This window comes from Nicotiana tabacum, chromosome 1 (genome assembly GCF_000715075.1).
Source record: "Nicotiana tabacum cultivar K326 chromosome 1, ASM71507v2, whole genome shotgun sequence".
Taxonomy (NCBI): Eukaryota; Viridiplantae; Streptophyta; class Magnoliopsida; order Solanales; family Solanaceae; genus Nicotiana; species Nicotiana tabacum.
This window is the reverse complement of record NC_134080.1, coordinates 217426866-217450523: the sequence shown is the minus strand read 5'-3', so window position 1 is coordinate 217450523 and position 23658 is coordinate 217426866. Positions and strand designations below refer to the sequence as shown.

Here is a 23658-nt window from a genome sequence, read left to right as displayed (position 1 = left end):
ACAACGATTTAGTAAAGATATCGGCTAATTGCAAACGAGTAGGAACAAAAGAAAGAGAGATGAGCCCAAATTATAACTGCTGCCGGACAAAATGGCAGTCAAGCTCCACATGTTTAGTGCGTTCGTAAAAGACGGGGTTTTTGGCGATGTAAATGGCTGTCTGATTGTCAGAGTGAAGCGGAACATGTAAGGAAGGAGGAATAGACAAATCGGAGAGGAGGCGAACTAGCCAGGTTAATTCAGACACAACACGACGCATATATCTGTACTCTGCCTCGGCGGAGGATAAAGAAATAGAGGGTTGTTTCTTGGATTTCCAAGAAATAGGGAAAGACCCCAAACCGATAAAAAATCCACTGACGGAGTGGCGAGTATCAAGACATGAACCCCAGTTAGAATCGCAGAAAGCAAGAAAGTCAAAAGAAGGAGAGGAAGTCATAAAGAGGCCCAAACCAGGATCTTTGAGAAGATAACGGAGACAATATTTGGCAGCATCCAAGTGAGGGAATCTAGGGTCTTGAATGAACTGAGAAAGATGTTGCACATCCAAAGAAAGGTCCGGATGAGTGTGGATCAAAAAATTGAGTTTGCCAAAAAGACGACGGTAAAAAGAAGGATCAGGGATATGGTCCCCCATCAGCAAACAACTTGCAAGTAGGATCCAAAGGAGAAGAAGCAGGTCACTCAACAAGACAGTCAAATTCGGAGAGCAACTCAAGGGTGAATTTGCGCCGACTGAGAATCAGACCTTGAGGATCCCTAAGGACTTTAATGCCAAGAAAAAAAGATTAGTCACCCAGATCCTTTATTTGAAACTCAGCATGTAAGAACATTTTCAAATCAGGAAACACGTTATTCCATCAAAAAATTCGCATAAGATAATACATGGCTTGATTTGCTGTTTAAGAAGAAAAACAAATGCCGCATAAGTCATAACTAATGTAACATTGGTTGATGGTATTAATAAATACATGCATTTGTAGGGAAAATGAGTAGATAATATTGACTAAGAACAAGAAGAAAAAAAGAACAACTTATCAAAAATACTGTGTCATGGCAAGCCACTGCCTTGAAAGCGATTTCGGCCCGACTGGGTGCAAATTGTTATGACCGATCGCTCCCCAAGGTTCCACAACACCTCCAGACACGTGCACTCGTGGCTGGAAGTTTAGAATTTGCACAAAACAGTTTCCCAAAAAGAAGAGAATATGAAATTTTTTTCTGTAGTTGTTACAGAAATTAAAATATTATAGGAAGAAAGTAATGATTGGCAAGATGAATTCTTGGTTAACAACTGAGTGAATATGATGGCTAATGATCATCTTATTTATATGCAATTAGGGAAGTTGCATGTATGACAAGTGTGGAGAGTCTTTTAACACTTGTCTAAATATATTAGTCCATTTGACAAATGTACCTAGTCTTCCATGCATGAAGACACATGGTAGATTTGCATAGCCACTTGTCAAAGACATTCAACAATTGGCTTTAAGCCTTCATGCAAGAAGCCACTTGGAAATAGATTGAAAAATAAAAAGACCCATGGCTATCGATTGTAAATGGATTTTCAAAAAGAAATTTTTGACTTTGTATTATAAATAATCAATAATCCCCCACTAATGCAAAAACAAAAATAGAACAATTCTGGGCAAAAGAAGGAACATGTACTTAAGGGTCAATATCTTTCGATTTGAATTGACACGTAGTGAAATGAGGCAACAACTAACATCCACAAAGTGAAGTACTCTTGAACTGAATAGACATTAGTGGAGACCCCCACAATACATAATATATCCTTAATTTTATGCAAACTCTGCGATACTAACAAAGTACTTTTATGGTCATGCACATACCTTGGGTCTCATGAGTGCTCTAGAAAGACATCCCAAGTCTTTCATAAAAGGCGACCGCACCTTTACACTCACATATATGATTCCATCAAGTCTATCTACACATATACTACCTTAAGGCTATGGAATGTTAAGAGTAAAATAAGCTCAACCTTATAAAGCACTACCACACACCATAGAGTTAAGAATTGTAGTGCATATTGAAGTCTAATATGGCTTTGTTTGACCACAAATGGGTATCCACCATACTTCTTCAATCCATGGGCTTTAGCCCCATCCCCCTCGACGTTTCAAGGATAACTCTCCTTGCCAAACCCTTGGTTCAAAGATCCGCCAAGTTTCTTTCGGATCTTACATATTCCAAGGAAATAACACCATGTTTCAACAATTATTTTACCGCACCATGTCTAATGCGTATATGTCTTCTTTTTTCATTGTACACACTATTTTTGGCAATTTCAATTGCCGCATGTGAGTCACAATGTAGATAAACAGGTGAAGCTTGTCTTTCCCACAAAGGCATGTCTGCCAATAAGTTTCTCAACCACTCGGCTTCTTGCCCTACCAACTCAAGAGCAATGAATTCAGACTCCATAGTAGATCGTGCAATAGAAGTCTGTTTTGAAGACTTTCATGAAATAGCACCTGAACCCAAAGTAAACACATAGCCACTAGTGGAGCTAACTTCATCATTGTCAGTAACCCAATTTGCATCACAAAATCCTTCTAAAACAACAGGAAATTTATTAAAATGCAAACACCAATCCATAGTACCTCTCAAATACCTTAACAAACGATGAAGAGCATTCCAGTGTTCACTACTAGGGTCGTTAGTATATCTACTCAATCTACTAACAACATAAGTAATATCGGGTTGTGTATAATTCATGAGAAACATCACACTACCGATTATCTTAGGATACTCAGTTTGAGAAATAATAGATTTCTTATTCTTTTTCAAGTGTATGCTAGGATCATAAGGAGTTCTCATAAGTGATACATCAAAACAATTAAACTTTTTCAATATTTCTCAATATAATGAGACTGAGACAATGAAAAACCATTAGAATTTCTTTGATTTTAACCCCTAAAATCACATCTGCTTCTCCAAGATCTTTCATTTCAAATTTAGAAGACAAAAAATTCTTAGTCTCATTAACGACATTCACATTAGGGCCAAAGATTAACATGTCATCCACATACAAATATATAATAACACAATATGATCCTATCATTTTGGAATAAATACAAGTATCAAATGCATTAACAACAAAACCATTACCCACTAATGTGCTGTTAAACTTTTCGTACCATTGCTTAGGTGCCTGCTTTAGACCATATAAAGACTTTCTCAATTTGCATACTTTATTCTCCTATCCTTGGATCACAATCCCTCAAGTTGAGACATATAGATCTCTTCCTTTAAATCACCATTTAGGAAAGCCGTTTTAACATCCATTTGATGTATCACTAAATTATGAATAGCGGCTAAAACAACAAGATTTCTAATAGTCGCTATCTTAGTCACAGGAGAATAAGTGTCAAAGTATCAATGTTTTTCTTTTGGTTAAAACCCCTAATAACAAGTCTAGCTTTATATTTTTCAGTTGTACCATCAGGTCTCAATTTCTTCTTAAATATCCACTTGCTACTTATAGGTTTACAACCTTTAGGCAAATCAGATAAGTCCCAAGTGTGATTAGAAACTATAAAGTCTAATTCACTTTTAATGGCCTCTTTCCAAAAACTAGCATCTATTGACCTCATTGCTTCACTGTATGTCTTAGGGTCTTCTTTTATTAAATATATTGACACTAATTCATCACTCAAAACATCAAGATCAATATTTTCAGTCAAGAAAGTAGTAATAAAGTCAGGACCAAAGCTAGCTTCAATTCTACGTCTCTTACTTCTTCTAAGTTCATTTTCATGCTCATTAGCAGTAACACTAGAAGAAGACACAATATGAGAATTAACAGACATAGATGTAGAAGCATTATTAGGCACAATACTAGGCGCATTATTTTGCAATGGAAAAACATGCTCAAAAAATTCTACATCTCTAGATTCACAAATAGAACTATCATTCAAAGACATAAATCTATATGCAGCGCTGTTTTGAGCATAACCAATGAATATAACATCAAAAGTATTGAGTCCAACAGTTACTTGTTTAAAATCAGGTAGACCAATCTTAGCCAAACACTCCAACACTTTCAGAATTTTCAAGTTAGGGGCAAACCCTTTCCATAACTCATACGGAGTTTTATCTAACTTCTTATGAGGAGCTTTATTAAGAACATAACATGTAGATAAAACAGCTCCCCCCACATATTATCAGATAAACCCGAACTCAAAAGCTTACAATTCATCATTTCTTTAAGGGTTCTATTTTTTTTTCATTCGGCTACACCATTTTGTTGGGAAGTATAGGGAGCACTAACTTCATGTATAATACTATTTTCTCACAAAAGGCTTCTAGAGTATTAATACTATATTCACCACCCCTGTCAGACCTAAGCCTCTTGATTTTTTTGTCTAATTGATTCTCTACATCTGCCTTGTATTTCAAAAACATGCTTTCAACCTCATCTTTTGACTTAAAAAGATATACCTTAGTGTATCTAGAAAAATCATCTATAAAGGTGATGTAGTATTTCTTTCCACCCTTACTAACAATGTTCTTGAAATTTGCTAAGTCTGAATGTGTTAGTTCAAGCAATTCTATTTTTTAGAAGACTTTTTGGTATGTTTTGCTTCTACACAAATATGACACTTAGAAAAATTATCAACATTAACTGCAGGAACTAATTCCATTTTTCTAAGTCTTTTAATAGAAGCAATATTAACATGGTCTAGTCTACCATGCCACAAATCAATAGACTCAGCAATATAAGCAGAATTGAAAGTACTAGCATTATTAGTAATCTCTTGAGCGATGTTCAGCACAAATAACCCCCCACTAAGGTAACCCTTCCCAACAAAGTCTCCCCCACGAGAAATAATAGCTTTATCAGATTCAAAAACAAGTTTAATACCTGCTTTGTTGAGAAGCGCACCAGAAACTAAGTTTCTATGAAGGGAGGGTACATACAGAACATTGTTCAAGGCTAAAGTTTTTTCAGAAGTTAATTTAAGGAGATTTTTTCCTTTACCCATAACTTCAGCTGTAGTGTAGTTACCCATGTAGACACACTCGTCATCGGCAAATTCCTCAAAGTCAAGAAACAGCTCCTTGTTGGCACAAAGGTGCCTTGAAGTGCCTGTGTCCAGTATCCAGTCAGTTTTGTTAGCCACCATGTTCGCCTCAACAACCACAACAGCAATGACATCACCACCCTCAGTAAGGTTAGCTTGGACTGGAGCTTTTCCTCCATTCTTTGAGTTTTGTCCTTGTCTCTGGTTGCACTGAAAAGCCTTGTGACCAATTTTGTCGCAGACATAGCAAGGTCCTTTCGACTTTTGAAAATAACCCTCTAGCTTATTGAAGTAATTTTGCTTCTTCACTTGTCCTTTCTTCTGACATTTCTTCTGTTTTCCTTTAAACTTGTCTTTCACAAAAGTACTAGAAAATTCCACAAAGTTAGCTTTAGAAGAATTGAGAGAGAGAGATTTCATCTTATCTTTAAGCCGTTCAGACACCTCATCTTTGAAACGGTTTGCTCCTCAGTCCTCATGTGACCGATCAATTCTTGAAGAGTTAAGTTTTCTTTTTATGTTTTAGTTGATTCCTGTAATCACTCCAGGTGGAGACTTTTCAAGCAGAACATTAGCCTGAAGAATCTCACACATCTCCATGCCCTCGTTCAAAACATCAGCAGTCAAGTTCTCATACTCGTGAACCTGTTCCATGATTGACTTATCATCAACCATCTGAAACATGACCCACTTTCCAACGACATACTTCTTTTTTCCAGCGTTATCAGCACCATATTTCTTCTCCAAACTGTCCCATATGACTTTAGCAGATCAAAGAGAGGGTTAGTCATATAATTAAACAGATTCCCTCTTACTGTTTTATTATCCTTTTCAAATTTCTTCTTAGTAGCATCAACAACAACAACAATATTAGCAATATTAGAACTATTAGCAACAACATCAGCAGAAGGATCATTAAACAAAACATAATCAACTTCTAATTGTTCAAAGAAATTAAAAGTTTCTGGGACCAACGCCTTATAATTGTTTCCATCTAGAGGCTCAAGCTTTGAGAGATCAGGAAGTGTTTTATTCAAAGTGGTGGCCATTAGTCAACATTATATGTAAAATCACTTTCAAATTGTAGGAAAAAGGAATAGATAATACTGACTAAGAACAAGAAGAAAAGAAGAACAACTTATCAAAAATACTGTATCATGGCAAGCCACTGCTTTGAAAGCGATTTCGGCCCGACTGGATGCATATCGTTAAGATCGGTCGCTCCCCAAGGTTCCACAGCACCTCCAAACACGTGCACTCATGGATAGAAGTTTAGAATTTGCACAAAATAGTTGCCAAGAAGAAGAGAAGATGAAGGTTTTTTCTGTAATTGTTACAGAAATTAAAATGTTGTAGGAAGAAAGTAATGATTAGCAAGATAAATTCTTGGTTAAGAATTGAGTGAATGTGATGGCTAATGATCATCTTATTTATAGGCAATTAGGGAAGTTGCATGTTTGACAAGTGTGGAGAGTCTTTTAACATTTGTCCAAATATATTAGTCCATTTGACAAATGTACCTAGTCTTCCATGCATGAAGACACATGGTAGATTTTGCATAGCCACTTGTCAAAGTCATTCAACACTTGGCTTTAAGGCTTCATGCAAGAAGCCACTTGGAAATAGATTGAAAAATAAAAAGACTAATGGCTATTGGTTGTAAATGGATTTTCAAAAAGAAATTTTTAACTTTGCATTATAAATAATACCAACAGTATTAAGTTATGGAGAATTTTTTTAATACGGAATAGAATGTGAAATAAAAATTATATATTAACAAGTGAGGGGATTAAACTATATAAACAAATGTAATTTGGAAACAATAACCTTTAGAAAAAAAGAAGAAGGGTAAAATACAAAACTGGTTGGTTAGTCAAAATTAAATATATTTTTTAGCAAAAAAGTGTATAGAATATATATTATACGCGTAAAATACTTATATATACGAAAAACATATATTTTGTCGGCTATTAGTTTTGGAAGCGACTAAAAATATAAAGAAGGAGAGAGCCCAACACACTGTGATACAAAATGGACTTCAAATTGTACCCGAGTTCTTATTCAGTAAAAATTGTGTGGGGTAGCCACTTTTTAAAGTGGTATTTACTTTTTATCCAACATTTTTAATGCTTAGCAATAGTAGTCACTAGTCTATTTAAATTAATATGAAAAGACTGTGTTATCCTTTCTTCTATCTCTTTCATGTTAGGGAGAAGAACTGTTTCGGAAGGAAAACTAGTAACCAATAATACAAACTCACATCTTGTCGCACACTCTGCAGTCAGAACACGATGAATCGGATCATAGTGATCACTATCTTAATCCTTTTTTTAATAATACTTCTAAAATTAGTGACCAATAATACTTCTAAGATCACATTCTAAGCCGTGATATCCATTTTTTTAAAAAAGGGACTAAGAATGTGATCTAAGAAGCTGTTATTTTTCTTTTGGTTGGTTAGGTTCTGTAGTCTTTTATTTTTTAGTTATTTCTTTTTGTTATTGCTTTTTGTTGTGTAATTTGACCTTAATCTTATATGTAAATTGCAATTATTTTTTTTTTTTTGTGAAAAGATACAAATAACGTTTGATTTTTTGCTACGTTATGTATCCTGAACTTACAGTTAGAAGTTCAAAAGTTAAGGACATTTGGTCCTGAACTTCGAGTTTCAAGTTCAAAAGTTAAGGACACTTAGTCCTGAACTTAGTGTCACACCTCCTTTTTTACTACACCCCCGATTACGATTTCTTTAAACATAAATCAGAGTATACGTTCGCGTAACTTCGGCTAAACTTTCTTAATAAACAAAGTGTTATTAATTATGTACACGTACGCGTGACATGATTCCTTACATGTAAAAATAAAACAAATATACGAACACGTGATTCGTTTCAAGACAATTCTATAATTATAAATAATTAAGCTAAAAGCTATTATAAAAGCTAAAAATACACGATAAATTATCCCAATCGGTGACTCGGGACACCATAAATTATCCCAACTGGCGACTCTGAATTTAATGTAAGTAATCCCGTTTCGAATGTCGTTTGAATTGTAAAGGGGGCGGACCGGGTTGGGACGGGTCTGAGCTGGTTTTTGGCTGGGTTTGGCTGGGTTTTGGGCTGGACTGGGGTAAAACGACTTGGGCCTGGAATTTTTAATTAAATGTGGCCCCAAATGGATTTCTTATTCTCTTTTATTTAATTCTTTTCCTTTTCTTTTCTTCCTTTTTCTTTCAAAAATTTGGAATCAGAATCCTAATTAAATTATAAAAGACCTAAATTAGCTTAAACACTAAATTAAAAGAAAATCACACAATTTGACCAAAAATACAAAATATGTTATTATTTTTTGAATTTTCATTTTTGTAAAACACCTAATTATTAATTAATTCAAAAAATGTAAAAAATCAAATCTTAAATGCAAATGCTATATTTTTGTATTTTTAATGCATTAATAAAATTAAACATGCACACAAATATATGCAAACAATCAGGAAAATCACACAATAATTCCTAAAATAACACATAATTAAAGACAAGAGCTAATTTTGGGAATTATTTTAGAGTAATTCGTATGAGGCAAAAATCACGTGCTCACACTTAGAATTACAAGTTCAAAAGTTAAGGACACTTGGTCTTGAACTTAGACTAACAAGCTCAAAAGTTAAGGACAATAGGTCCTGAACTTACACTTACAAGCTCAAAAGTTAAGGACAATAAGTCCTGAACTTAGGCTAAGAAGCACAAAAGTTAAGGACAATAGGTCCTTAACTTACAGTTACAAGTTCAAAAGTGGACAATAGGTCCTGAAGTTCTGAACTTAGACTAACAAGCTCAAAAGTTAAGGACAATAGGTCCTGAACTTACAGTTACAAGTTCAAAAGTTGAGGACATGTAGTCCTGAAGTCCTGAAGTTAAGTTAAACATTTAAGGACATGTAGTCCTAAAGTACTGAACTTAGAGTTCCAAGTTCAAAAGTTAAGGACATATAGTTTTGAAGTTCTGAAGTTAAGTTCAAAAATTAAAGACATGAGTAGAAGGGTATTTTTGTCCGGACAGTTAAAATTTATTAAAGCTGTGACTAAAGACTAAAGACATTTTAAGTTTAAACAAGGTGAAATGGCCTCGTGACCACTTAAACTTACTTTCATTTGTAAAGCCGATACACGAACTTACATCGTTCCCTTTTGAATACTCAAACTTACATATTTGGTAAGTAATAAATCTATTTGACCGTTGATCATGCACATGTGGGAGTGATAGAGATGATGTGGACAAAGTGTGTGTAAGTCACGTAAACTAAGCGCGTGACTACGATAATTTTGATTAAAAAAATGTAAAATCAGAAGAAAAAAAATTACAAATGAAAAAGAAAAAAATAAGCCCCCATTTAAAATAAGTAATACCCTTATTCCCCCTGACCCCTTTTTGTTTCTTTTCCCTTTCCCATTGACGTCTGCACCTCCCCCACCTCCCCTTTTCTTTTCTTTCTCCCCCACTCCAATTTTTCCCCGTTTTTTCCCTCTTTTTGTTCCAAAGTCCAGTAATAGTGAAAAACAAAGAAAAATAATAGATTTTGTCAAAAAAATTTGTCAATCCTTTCTTTCACATTAACTCCTCTCCCCTTTTTGTATCGATCTCAAATTGGATGATCGCAAGAGAAAAGAGAAAGACTATCGGAAAATTGACGAATTTTGGTTGAAAAATTCTACTTATGCAATCCGACTTCTTCTCTCTTTCTGATTTCACCATTCGTATCTTTTTTTGACATAGCTTCGCCGGCTCTTTTGTTGCATTGACGGAATTTTAGTAGGTGGCTCATCGACTCTTTGACTTGGGTATGGATTTTGTGAATTTTGTTAGAAGTGACAGATGAAATGAATTTTATGGAAGTTCATGGCTGATTGAGTCAGTCAAGTGATGGCTGTGATTTTTTTCCGATGACAGTGCTAAAATGTGTAGAAGAAATAGTAAAAGAAGTAAAATAAGAAGAGAAATTTTAATAAATTAGCTTTAAAAGGGACCCACAGATGACACATGTAAAATAATAAATGGTCTTAATATTTGACGTGTTCTTCTTTCAGACAATTGAATTACACGCGAGTTTATTTATACTCAATTGATTGAGTTGAGGTATTAAAATAGAAAAATTCAAAGTTTAAATATCAGCTTTAAAATCTCGTACAAGTTTAAGTGGTCATAAAGCCATTTAGCCTTTAAATAGTGACTTAAAAGTAAATAGACGGGATATATCACTAACGGTGCAATTCCCTTTTATTCATTATTTTGGCCCCCCAATTTCTGTTTCATCCACGTCCATCGAACCGTCGGACGATCGTCTCGAGAATTTCTTTTTTCTCTTTCTCCGGCGACCGCCGGCAATCCCATTCTCAGGTAGGTTCCCTCTCCTCTCTCTCTCTCCTACATCCGATTTCCCATTGTTCTTCCTACAAAACCCTAATCCAATTGTTAATCACGTTTAACGTGTGGAATACGGACTGTAATTCGGTCACAGTACTTTGCCTTCATCGTAAATAGGTTGAAATCTAATTTTTAGTCTTCGTTGTAAGTTTGACAAGTTAATTTGCTCAATTTGGTTGAATTCAATTTCTAATCATTCAAAATTCAATCATGTGAAGTCAACTGATCTGAAACACCGCCTTATATCCAAATCAGTGTAACCTAACCGTGTAATGTCGAGTTTTTCTGGTCTATTTTAAGGAATATATACGCTGACAGTGTAAGTGGAACTTAACATGTCATATCATGTTACATAGTACCATTTATTATTGGTTGCTAATCATTGATTATTAAGAGTTTTAAGTTAAATGCTCTGACAGTGTAATGATTTTTTTCTACACTATGTGTGTATTTTTCACCTATTGTGTAAGATTGCTTCCATTTTCCGAAGGTTACCAATTAATGTTTGTATAGAGAATTACCTGCTGTTGCCTTTTAACTGTCCTGATGGTGTAAATATTTTTTTTATACCGTCAGTGCATAGAACTTATAATTAAACGGAGTTACTTACAATTAACTTTTAAGTGGCCTGACAGTGTAAAAATTCTTTACACTGTGTGCATAAAACTTAAACTCAGTGGAGGACATGTTTTTTCTCGTAGCTCACTTATCATGCCTTGTGTATTGCATTATCAGACAGGATACTGCGCTAAGTATTGAAAAATGGAGGACATGTTGGTAGCGATTCTGTCGATGCTTCTGATTTTAGCATTAGTTCCACTTTATCTGTGGAGGCGCCACCAAAATTATGAGTCTTCCCGAGAACATGAAGATGAAGCTCAGGTTGACTTGCTTTTCCATTTGGTTGATAGTTTCTTGCTGCTTGTCTTCTATTACACACTCTGGGATTTAAGAAGATTATACTTGTACGTTCTCTGGCACAAAGCAATGGGGAAAGGGGATTGATTCTTTGACCTTCCTAGCTAAAGAGTGATCTGCAGGTGGGTATGACACTGTCGTCGGGGTTTGAGAAGATTATGAACTGATGTTAGGATTAAAATTTTGGTATAAGCAGATAATCAATTGTCCTTGTCCCATTTCATATAAAAGTATTTGACTGGATATGAGTTTAAGATGTTAATCTGAATATATTAATGACAGCAGGAGAAAATATTAGATTAATGGTTATAAGTTAGTTTGATAAAGAAAATATCACATCATGTTTGAAATTTGAACAGTTTTTGATTGTTGAAAGTGTGAAAGTCGTAAAGAGATGGAATTATGTCGAACATCTTGGGATGTCCTGAAATGAGGAAATAGTGTCACATAAATCGGGACGGAACGGAGGGACTAATAGACATTTAGATGTCAGCATAATACATTCATTAAGGCGACACTACAGGAGGAACTTGTAAAAGGTGCCTCAGTGTTGTTCAAGCATCACTGAATTTGGAGAAATAAGAAATTAACACATGTTGTAAATTTAGCAAGAACTGAAATTATTACTGGTTAAATATCAGGTTGAGCAGAGGGAAGCTGTAATAAGAGCCACTGGTACGCGTCGAATGCGTCGAAGACCAGCTTCTTCAGCTGCTAGCACATCTTCGGCTGCAGCCACTACAGATGGTATTCTACTAGATCTCTTGCTTTATTGGAACTATTTGATTAATTTTCTTCTGGTATGTCTATTTATATATTTTTTCCATATCTGTTTAGCTTGTTTATGCTGTTAAAATCTAAGGATAAAGTATCACTTTTTCTATGTGATGTTTTTCTAGTAATTATCATGCTCATCTTGGTTTCAACTTTCGAGTTGAAGGGTAAAAAGAAATAGGCCACTGTTTCTTACCTTTGAGCCCCTTTTTCAAAGTAGAATATGCAAGACAAGACTACAGTAGAAGTTTCTTCCAATCATTAAACTTGAGCCTAAATAGATATGGCTTATTGGATTGGCTTTAAGTTTGTTGCTTTATCTTCATCTTAATTGTGGCAACTTCCTATGTAAAGTTATTGAATCTAACGAGAAGTAAAGGGTTACCATTCGTGGACAAGGACATGAGTAATGTTACTTTTCTTTGTCACAAAGATGTATATCTCCGAGTGACTTTTTGGTAGCCTAGTTCTTCCTGATTATTGTCCCGTAACTGCTGCGCCCATGCTTTAGGTGCACTTGATCGAATTGATGCTACTTGGTGACTGATTTCATGTTTTTATTTATTTTTCAAATATCCGCAGAACTGGGTGATGACAGTGATGATGAAGCTGCTGGAGATGGATATTATACTGCAAAATCATCAAAGAAAAAGGAAAAGAAACGTCAAGAGCGGGAATCACAAAGACAGGTACCTCAAACTTTTAAGCATTTACCTTTTATCCTTGCAAGTTATTCGTTCTGAACCTTATTATATAGCAAAATTCTTATGGTCTTAACAAGTACAATTTGTTAGTAACAAGCTTGATGCTTGTGATTCCTATGCTGCGCTTTGCGGGGGTGTGGTGATTGTAATTATTGCAACATAGATTAAGCATGGGACAGAAAAATAAAAAATGTCCAAACAATGGGATTAGCTATTATCAGAAATATGTCAGCAATGTATAGTATGAGCATACAAGTGTTTAAATACATTTCTATGCTTATCAAACTTTAGTTTTTCTCTAGTTTATTTTCTTAATTGAGGCTGTATTGAATTATAGACACCTAATAATCATGGAAAACCAAAACTTGGGACAAATTTTGTTTGACCCAAGGAGAGTTCACATAGGAATAGAGGGGGTAAAATAGTAATGTTCATCTAGCACCCTATTTTGCTATAATAGGCCTGCAAAACAATTTAGTTATATTAGGATTTTTTTAACTGAACTGAAGTGGGAATATTATTACCAAAAGCATCAAGAAGATGCATAGATTACATAAGAGAGAATTTATCAGCCCCTAAATGACAAAAAAACCTATCATACAGCTAAGGAGCTGATAAATTCCATAAAAGAGTCCAGACTTAATACAGGGGTTAGGTTAACCCAACTAAAAAGATTGAGCAAACATCTGGCCTTGAGAGTATGGTTGGCAGTTGAAATGCAATCAAAGCATCTTTGCTTCCTTTCTGCCATATGCACCACAAAATACAAGCAGGAATGGAAGTCCAGATCCTTTTGATGGACTTCCCAACTTTCCATGAACTCCAGCTCACAAGGGCTTCTCTGACATTCCAAATATCTGCTGCAACTGGGCAATGAAGGAACAAGCGACTGATTGATTCTGAAGTTATATTAAGATTTAGTTTCTTATTCTTTTTTTCTTATATAGTTTGTCAATCATTATGTGTTTGTCCCTGATTGTCGGAGGACCTTTTACTTTTAATAATTCAAAATTAATTTCAGAATTCTCTTTTGATTTTAGCTAGTTTCTTCGTTAAAGAGAGCCAGGAAACCTAGGATTTGAGTTCTTTTTCATTATAACTATTGCTAGCTACAACATTGTATGTTGAACATCTTTAGCCAATGATAGCATCTTGATCGGTTGTTACTTACTATGCTTCAGGATTCTGCCTGAATCTATAAGTAAAACCGAAAATAAACCTTTCCTCCCAAAGTCATAGAAAAAGAAAGAGTGTTAGAATTGCCCCTAGGGCTTCGGTCTAGTGGTATGAGCGCCACAAATGATGTGTGAATTAGGCGTATGTCATAGGTTCAAACTCTGCCACAGACAAAAGCCCGGTAAATTAGAGAAGGATAGAGGGGCGGGCTTGTTATCTGTCTATTTTTAACTCGATTTGTGCACCACTGATCCTCGAGGATTTCTCAGTTTTTAAAGAGAAAAAGAAAGAGTGCAAAGGTTCCAACAAAACATAAAGCATATTATGAACTCAAGTTAGGCAGGTCCTTGATGCAACTATGAAGAATAGTTAGAAATTATAAATGGTTTAAAAAAAGATGGAAATGGAACAGTAGTATACTTAATTGATAAATGTAACTGAATCTTTTTGGTGTCATTCAATTTATGTGATGGTTAAAAGTTCAGTCTGCACCTGGTTGCTTGCCTTTCACTTATGGTTGGAGGGAAATCACATCTTGCTGATGAACAGCAAAAGAATGGCATGGGTTAACTCATTTTGCAGTGTGTCACCTTAGTATGAAGTCTCCCTCCAAGAGTTATGAATACCATCTTAAGTTATACTGCACATGGCTAGTCTTTTAAACTCGGAACTGAATAAGGCTGTTGAAACAACACCGGTTTCTTCTGAGAAATGTGGATTTCTATTGCCTCTTGCAATTTTTAGAAATTGAAAATCGATGTTGGTTATGATTCTTCTCATTGGCTATATAGGCTGAAGAAGCTTCTCGGGAATCGAAACAAACAAAGCAAAGTCGCTATGACGAAATCAGAAGGAGAAAAGAGGAGGAGCGTGAAGCTAAAGAGCGTGCACTGGTGAGTATCTGACTGTGTGGAGTAACTTGATGTGTTGCAGTATCCTTTTGAGAGAATTGAATAATCTGTGTAGGAAGAAGAAGCCAAGGCTCGACAGGCCAAAGAGGAAGAAGCTGCTGCTTTAGAGTTTGAGAAATGGAAAGGTGAAATTTCAGTTGATGCTGAAGGAACAACTGAAAATGAGATACAAGATGGAAGCCAGGGTCTGCTTTTTGATTTTGTCGAATACATTAAGGTAATTATAATTCATGCCAGTTGACTAGTGACAAACTAAAGATTCATATACTATATTAACATTGTTCCTCTTCTTTATCTTTTGCCTTCTGGATGTGGTGGGATTTTTCTTTCTTGATAAGTACATTTTTTCTCTATTTTGCACTGGAACTTTTTTATATTAGTCAAAATCTACTTAAGCTTGTATTTTCAATATATGGCTAGGGAGTTTATCTGAAACAAGTTTCAGAATACATAGTTTGCAGTTTGGTGAAAATTATTGACATGAGTAGGTCAAATCTTTCCATATACCTTGCAGAAACACAAATGTGTGCCATTGGAGGATCTTGCTGCAGAATTCAAGCTAAGAACTCAGGTAAGCACCTTTGTCATTTTACCAATTTCGGATGCTGGTCACGGGTCACCATATTGCCTTTTTTTCCTCCGTAGAATATTGCTTGTCAATTTGGTCCTCTAAAAAGGAAGATCCAAGGAAGCTAGTTTATGTTCTTCTTTTGCTTAGTGAATTTTTGAGTAAAGTTGCTCATCTTCCTACACATGAATAGGGATATATTATTTTTTCATTATATATATAGCTATATACTATTCTCAAATTACCCTCGTGCTGCCCATTACTGCATATTTCTTTATGCAGGAGTGTATCAATCGGATCAACTCTCTGGAAGAAATGGGTATTCTCCTTTCCATCTCTTAAAGTTTTGATTGGATTTTGTTGTCCTTTTAATAAGCAATGAATTCTTGTTCCTCCTGTGTTTGCTAAACAATAAACATTTTGATGTGATTTCATCAGGGAGACTCTCTGGTGTCATGGATGATAGAGGGAAATACATATACATTTCCCTAGAAGAAATGAAAGCTGTGGCTGACTATATTAGACGTGAAGGTAGGGTCAGTATCTCACACCTAGCTAGCAAGTCTAATCAATTCATAGACTTGGAACCAAAAGTAGAATTGGTTGAGGATATAGGCAGCATCGAGGAGGCCACTGTTGCCTTATCTTAATGTGAGTACGTCTTCATGAACTTGTACGTGTACTTCTGTGGAAGTCTAATGTTAAAAAATTGACATGCTTTACCCTAATTCAGATGCATTTCATTCTCCTTCCTTTCTCCCTTTTCTGTCTCTTCAATTCCAGGTAAATGGTGGTTAATAAACTCCGAACTTGAGGATTCCAAGACACTTCCTGAAAATTTGCTGCTGAGAAAGCTTTGTCATTCATGGTGGATAACCTCCTGATTGCGAGTATATTGCTGGGGCTACTCCTATGGATGTATATAAGTAGATAATTAGTTTTACTGAAAGGACTTATTTGGCAATCTCCTCCCAGGCTGGCAAAGTTTTGAAGAACAATTTGTCCTATAGTAGCAAACAAAAATGTAATGGAACTATGTCTACAGTTTTATAGACCCGGCCCTTTTAGGTGGGTACGAAATATGTTGTTTTATCGCTTACATTCTGAGACTGCTTTGTCTCTCACTTACTCATTCATCAGGTCGATTAGCTTTGCCTTGCCTGAAAATCCCCTTAGCTGTCAGTACCATGTTGAAGGTTTACTGATAACTCTTATAGGCAGCAGGACTTATTCATCTGGATTTTGTCCAATTAGACTACTGTAGAAACCAAAGGCATTACATGAAGAGTTCTTATTTTGCTGATACATTTCGAGTTTATTGAATTTATTGTTTTTGGTTGCATATTGACAAATAATAGTGGTTTTCAAGAACCGGGCTTGATACTTACTCATTCTTTGACCTGAGGAAATGGCCGCTCATAGTGTGTGGATTTCTTTGGATACGAGGAGTTTCTCCCCGATTTCCAAAAACTTTAGAAGGAAATTGAAAATGTATGTTCGAGTGGTTACAGAATTATATCAACCCTCTTGAGCTGAGGACCACCGAGCTTATTACTAAGGGGTGCGATGGGATGACTGAGATTTTTCCACCTTTAATTAGAAGTTGGCTTTTACCCCCTTAATGAGCCTATCTAGCGTGAATGGGTTGGTGAGTGTCAAATATCCGATGGTTGAGTCAAAGGAAACCAAAGAAAACCACTGAACTTCTTATGCTGTAAATTTGGAAATGTAGAACCTGCATCTGCAGAGGGGCAAGAATTTGCCAGTCATGAGTCAACATAAACAATAATGTCTGATTGCTTGAATAGGCAGACCTAATGTCTAATCGGAAACCTAACATAACCTGCAACTCTCTAAACAAACATGAATACGGACTGTCGTTAATGCATTCTTTAGTTCATGCTGGATATTTTAGTAAGACCTTTTCTGCATGTTTTATGAAACCATTGGACGAAAGAGGGGCTGCAAGTTGCTTTAGTATTTTTCTCTTGCTCTTTGGCCCTTAAATAACAATATTAGAGTTTTTGAAATAACACCGTCACTGAAATTGACAATTTGTCATGTCAACTAAACTAAATTTGCAATCTAACTCCTCTGTCAACAAGAATTTAATTATGCCAAAAATGTGTTTCATAGTATATTTTGGGATTTTTATACAAAGTCGACGATTATGCGTTGATTATACATAGTTATACACATACTTATTATATATATTAATTAAATATAAATCCATCCGTTATTTTTAGTTTTAGCGGTATGGACAACTATTTAAGTTAATACATCATTATTTTTCATTTTGCCTTTAGTCCTAAAAAGGGGTAAGTGAACGGATAGCCATTCTCAGGGATGTGTTGGGAATAAACCCCCTACCAAAATAATATTCACGGTAATAAAAGCGGAATAATAATGTAGCACCGAGATACGGTAATTAACAAGAATAAAAGAGTAACAATGACACCAAGATTTTTACGTGGAAAACCCTTCTGAATAAGGGAAAAACCACGATCCCGAGAGGAGCAACTGATACACTATAGTAAGGAATTTACACTTTGTAGGCCCGAGTAAAATACTACAAAGACCACTACAATACTCAAAAGAAATAACCCTTTTTTGATATTTCACCTCACTACAATATCGCTCATACTCTCTATTTTCTTCACAGACTATTTTCTTATATCCTGTCTGTGAAACCTCACTCTTTCTTTCTAGCTCTCAAATATATTTTCCTCTGAGATTGATGATGATAAAAATGAGAGCCGAAGCTCTCATTTTATAAGCAGAATACAGCCTACCTCATTTGATATTACAGGTTCTGCAGACTGCTTAATTTGACAAAGAAATCGAACGTGGTGCTGCTTAGCAGCCATATTTGACAAAAGTTAACAAAGGAAGAGAATTCTTCCATAATTCAAGGGCTGGACCCCACATGATGCTATTTAGAGATTAATCAGTACTTATTTTTGTCCTGAAATTTTAAACTAAATATTCTAACTTCAGGACAATTCAGTACATTTTTTTGTCCCAAAAATTTGAACCGAAAAAATACAATTCAGGTTGTACCGGTTAATTCTTAAATAGTAGCCCTTTAGAATGACTACCTAGGGTCATTTCTACTCCTTAAAAAGGGTAAAAACAGAGGGGCAAAAATGGAAATTGCAATGGATGACACAACAGCCAGTGGCTGGCATATTCTAGACATTAGCTTATCTTCATTTTAACCATAAATAAAAAAAAGGTTCATTTGGTAAAAATAGAATCTTAAAATTCAGTGTGTCCTCCTTAAGAATCGGGGAAAACTAGAGGAAGAGCATTGAAGTTGAACAAGTCTTATAATTTTCTGTTTATTATTACTACAAGACCGTTTTAACTGTCTGATGCATGGTTTCTCTTACTCCTACATCGTTCATTATTTTTTGATAATCAACATTAATTAACTAATTTGGAATTGAGACGTAGTTGATTGATGATTGCCGTGTGCGTTTTCACGCGGCATCAACAAATCGTCCTTCCTCTTCCTCTGCCGCCTCCCTCCTCCTCCTCATCTACTTTCTTTGCATGAAAGCCAAAAATTTGAACAACGATACATCTTAACAACAACAACAACAAAAACAAAAACAAAAACAACCAACATTGTCCATTTCCTTAAAAAAAAAAAAAAGACCAAAAAACATTATTAATTCCTTCAAATGATCGTAAGAAGTGAAGGAATGAAAATACCATGGAAAAATGCTGCTGCCATCTCTTGCTTTACACTAATATTGTTATGTTATAACATTCAAATATCTAAAGCTCAAGACTACGGCGGCGACGAGTCGTCGGTACCGGCTGCGCCACCGCCGGAGCAAGAGAACTGCGACGGCATATTCGTTTCATATACATTCGACAGCCGCGAACGTGAATACCCGTTCGTTAAAAACGTATCAGCACAAGCATGGGCATTTAACTCCATGTTAACAGTGATTAATACTGGACTTTACGAGCTGAAATCATGGAAAGTTCACGTAGGGTTTCAACATAACGAGCTTTTAGTGTCAACTGATGGAGCTGTAGCGGTTGAAGGCGACGGATTTCCGATCAAAGTTGGGAAAAACGGCACAGTATTGGCAGGTTTTCCGCAGTCGGATTTGAAGACGGCGATTGATACCGCCGGAGATTTTACTCAGATGGCGGCGCAAGTGAAGATTAAGGGGACGCAATTTGGTGTTTCGCCAAAAGCAACTCCAATGCCTCGGACAATTAAGCTTCTTAATGATGGATATAAGTGTCCTGCTCCTAAGCGCTTCAGTACGTATATATTTTCACATTTTTATATGACAATATTTGATTTAGCATACGGGAAGCCTTGACGTAACTGGTAAAGTTGATGCCGTGTGACCAGCAGGTTCGCGAGTTCGAGCCATGAAAACAGCCTCTTGCAGAAATGCAGAGTAAGACTGCATATAATAGACCCTTGTGGTCCGGCTCTTCCCCGGACCCCGCGAATAGCGAGAGCTTAGTGCACCAGGCTGCCTTTTAATATTTGATTTGGCACGAGCTCGAGGAAAAAAAAACTTGTGGAATTAAACATGTCATGCATGGCTTTTTAAGAGCATGCAATTATGGATTGATTAGGAAGTTTAATGTTATTCAGTTTTCAACTATAGAAAGATGTTCTTCTTTTTGGAACGAACTAAAAAGATAGGAGTAACTATTATATCTCTTCACAACATGGATATAAAATATGTATATAGCCGACTCTAACTGATAACGAATTATGATGAATAATTGATTGGGGAGAGGTGATCAGACAGGACATGACGCGACTTAATATTACTGAGGACATGACCCTTGACAGGGAATTATGGAGGTCGAGCATTAAGGTTGTAGGTTAGGGAAAGTTGTGAATATTTCTACAGCACAATAGAGTGAGACTAGCCAGTTAGGAGTTAGACTAAGAATGTCATTGGTCGTCTATTAATGCAGGGCTTTACCTGCTAGTTTTACTATACCAGCCATCTATTTCGTATTTCGTATTCTGTATTTCATATCTCTTATATTGCTGTTATTTTATTATGCATTTTTATGGTACTAATATATCGGCTCCTGTTGCTTTTTTGAGCCGAGGGTCTCCTGGAAACAGCCTCTCTACCCTTCGGGGTAGGGGTAAGGTCTGCGTACATATTACCCTCCCCAGACCCCACTTGTGGGATTATACTGGGTCGTTGTTGTTGTTGTTGTAATTGATTGTTTTCTATGTTTAAAGTCTATTTGCATTAAAATTTTGTTCTTCATGTGTATGATGAATATTTGCTCGGTTCCTCCAAAAATGCTGTCGAGTATGTGGCGGGTCCTCCAAAAATAATGCATTTTTGGAGGACCCGACACGGGTGCGGATTCAAGATACATACTGATATAATGTGTCTGCTTCTGTATCTGATCAGAAAACTTATTAGATAGATCATCCTGCTGAAAGTGTTTAATTTATCTGTTTGCAAAATATGCAGAAACTTATATGCATGCTTGCTGCAAGAGGGACCCCAAATTCAAGCCCAAGAATACTACCCTCAAGTTCATGCCTCGCCGATATGGAGACCTCTCGTTCACATACGACGTTCTATCCGCGTATGAGAACAAGTACCAAGCACAGGTTACCATCGACAACCTCAGCCCCTTAGGTCGTCTTGATCATTGGAACTTAACTTGGGAATGGATGCGAAACGAGTTCATTTATAGCATGAAAGGTGCCTACACTCATAAAAAAGATCCTTCTGAATGCATTTACGGGCCTCAGGGACAATATTACAAGGATTTCGACTTCACTACTGTCCTGAATTGTCAAAAGAAGCCACTCATCTCGGATTTGCCACCCGAAAAGGAAAATGATGACAAACTTGGCAAGATACCTTATTGTTGCAGAAATGGCACACTTTTGCCACCTACTATGAATGAGACTAAGGCAAGATCCATTTTTCAGCTTGAAGTCTTTAAACTTCCTCCTGATATGAACAGAACCGCCCTGTATCCGCCTCAGAATTGGAAAATTGAAGGTACCGTTAATCCGTCCTATAAATGTGGCCCTCCTGTTAGAGTAGATCCAACAGGATTCCCCGATCCGAGTGGAACGGGCATGACTTCTACTGCTGTGGCTAGTTGGCAAATTACTTGCAACATTACACGTCCAAAGCCAAAAGAAAACAAATGCTGTGTTTCATTCTCAGCATATTATGCTGATTCTGTTATCCCCTGCAACACTTGTGCTTGTGGCTGTCAACAGACGTCTAAATGTGACGCGAATAGAAAGCCGTTACTTCTCCCTCCACAAGCACTTCTTGTCCCTTTCGAAGACAGGGAAGAAATGGCGGAAGCTTGGAACGCAATCAAACATTTTGGTCCATTTCCTAAGAAACTCCCTTGTCCTGATAATTGTGGGGTGAGCATAAATTGGCATGTTGATAGTGATTACAAAAGCGGATGGACAGCTCGAGTAACTCTCTTTAACTGGGGAAACGACGCGTTTGAGGACTGGTTTACAGCCATTCAGATGAAGAAAAACATTGCTGAAGGATATGAAAATGTTTACTCATTCAATGGTACTAAGTTACCTCAACGAAACGACACGATTTTCATGCAAGGTTTGCCTGGATTGAACTATTTAGTTGGAGAAGTGAATGGAACTAATCCTGGTAAAGATCCAAGAGTGCCTGGAAAACAACAATCTGTGATTTCATTCTTGAAAAACCATACACCAAATATTAACATTCCTTCAGGAGATGGATTCCCTGCCAAAATATTCTTCAATGGTGAAGAATGTGCACTTCCAACTGATTTTCCTAAAAGAAATGCAGCATTCAAATCTCAAGTTGGTTTGTTGCCTGCAGTTTTGCTTGCTCTCCTCACCCTTCTGTTGACAGATCAATTACACTGATTCCTATCCCTACAAGCTGGTATAGTCACATTTTCTTCTTAAAAAAAATAAAATTATACAATGTTTGTTGGTTTTTACTTAAGCGTTTAAGTTATATACGCCGTTGATGTAAGAATTTTTTACACCATCAGGTCACCTTTATCTGATACAGCAGGTACCTGTATTATTTTCAAGATTGAAAATCCTGCATTTTAAGGAGGCTTAACTGTAGATATTGACCTTATAGTGTAAAACATTCTTTACATATGGTGTGTATAACTTAAGAAAGGAAGCATTGGCATAACTGGTAAGTTGCTGCCATGTGACTAGGAGGTGGAGGGTTCAAATCGGGGAAACAACCACTGGCAGAAATGCAGGATGAGGCTGCGTAATATAGACCTTTGTGGTCCGGTCTTCTCTGAACCCACGCATAGTGGGAGTTTAGTGCATCGGACTGCCTTGAACTTGAACTTAAACTTTTATTATGTTGTTTTTGGCCAGTGCTTATTTATTACAGGGTTTTCTGTTTCAAGATTTTATAGGTCAAATGGACATGAAGTTGGGAGTGTAAAGAAGAGAAGTGGATCAAGAAAAGAGACAAATTAGGCAAGATTTGCAATTTAGAAGACTGTAACAAAGTTGGGACAGAAAAATGAATGTACTTTGTTTGATTGATGTATCATAATTAAACTTACCCACAAAAATGAATATTTGAACCTTTTTTTCTTGTGTAGTGGAGTATGGTGGTGAGAGTTGGATATTGTTGAAAAGTTTTTATGTTCTTCAATAGGAAGTACATAAAAATGGAATATAGGGTTTAGATTATATTCTAGTTCTTAAGTGGTATCAATACAAGGAGTACTATATATTTCAATACATATTTCTGCTTAAGTACTCTTCTTGAAATGACTGATTATCATGATTTCTATTAAACGACCCAAAGTAATTGATATGGAGCACCTTTCGAAGGAGTGAATTTTATTCCAAAAAAATTATAGTAATTGTTAAAAAAGCAGACATATTTGCAGCTTGAGACGTGCTAAAGATACGTCTTAAGGATATTTATTTGGTATCGACGTATTCCCCGAGATCCAAAAAATTAGAATTCAGGCTGATTTTCAAATTTTCGTGTGCTATAGTCCACGCCATCTACATGATCCGGGCTACCAGATCCGAATAGCCTAAAATTTTGCGGGGCCATAAAAAATGATCTACGTAATAAATAATAGTCATGGCTTTAGCATGACCGTTCC

General features: G+C 36.1%; 2 protein-coding genes across 6 annotated transcripts; both read left to right on the top strand.

Moving 5' to 3' along the window:
* The first annotated feature begins 10286 nt into the window (after positions 1–10286).
* LOC107810301 (DDRGK domain-containing protein 1) lies at positions 10287–16827 on the top strand. 3 transcript variants are annotated; one of them, XM_016635060.2, is made up of 10 exons: positions 10287–10444; positions 11207–11353; positions 12031–12136; positions 12746–12852; positions 14835–14936; positions 15010–15171; positions 15469–15525; positions 15805–15841; positions 15961–16173; positions 16306–16827. In XM_016635060.2, the coding sequence occupies exons 2-9, from the start codon at positions 11234–11236 to the stop codon at positions 16170–16172; spliced, it is 903 nt and encodes a 300-aa protein (XP_016490546.1). In that variant the 5' UTR covers positions 10287–10444; positions 11207–11233; the 3' UTR covers position 16173; positions 16306–16827. The 3 variants fall into 3 exon arrangements, with proteins under 3 accessions (XP_016490546.1, XP_016490547.1, XP_016490548.1); XM_016635061.2 differs by having other exon boundaries at positions 10295–10444; positions 15961–16195; XM_016635062.2 differs by having other exon boundaries at positions 10295–10444; positions 15961–16177; positions 16306–16626.
* Positions 16828–18960: 2133 nt separating this feature from the next.
* LOC107810452 (COBRA-like protein 10) lies at positions 18961–23283 on the top strand. Of its 3 annotated transcripts, none has more exons than XM_075256991.1 (3): positions 18961–19806; positions 21006–22445; positions 22948–23283. In XM_075256991.1, the coding sequence occupies exons 1-2, from the start codon at positions 19209–19211 to the stop codon at positions 22424–22426; spliced, it is 2019 nt and encodes a 672-aa protein (XP_075113092.1). In that variant the 5' UTR covers positions 18961–19208; the 3' UTR covers positions 22427–22445; positions 22948–23283. The 3 variants fall into 3 exon arrangements, with proteins under 3 accessions (XP_075113092.1, XP_075113091.1, XP_075113088.1); XM_075256990.1 differs by having other exon boundaries at positions 22923–23283; XM_075256987.1 differs by having other exon boundaries at positions 18962–19806; positions 22939–23283.
* Positions 23284–23658: the final 375 nt, after the last annotated feature.

Bases quoted from the DNA above. Each gene is read 5' to 3' on its own strand.
- LOC107810452 (XM_075256991.1), top strand. From the start codon at position 19,209: ATGATCGTAAGAAGTGAAGGAATGAAAATACCATGGAAAAATGCTGCT. The intron at 19,807-21,005 runs GTACGTATATAT...CAAAATATGCAG, and splicing joins TCCTGCTCCTAAGCGCTTCA to AAACTTATATGCATGCTTGC.
- LOC107810301 (XM_016635060.2), top strand. From the start codon at position 11,234: ATGGAGGACATGTTGGTAGCGATTCTGTCGATGCTTCTGATTTTAGCA. The intron at 14,937-15,009 runs GTGAGTATCTGA...TAATCTGTGTAG, and splicing joins AAGCTAAAGAGCGTGCACTG to GAAGAAGAAGCCAAGGCTCG. The intron at 15,526-15,804 runs GTAAGCACCTTT...TTCTTTATGCAG, and splicing joins AATTCAAGCTAAGAACTCAG to GAGTGTATCAATCGGATCAA.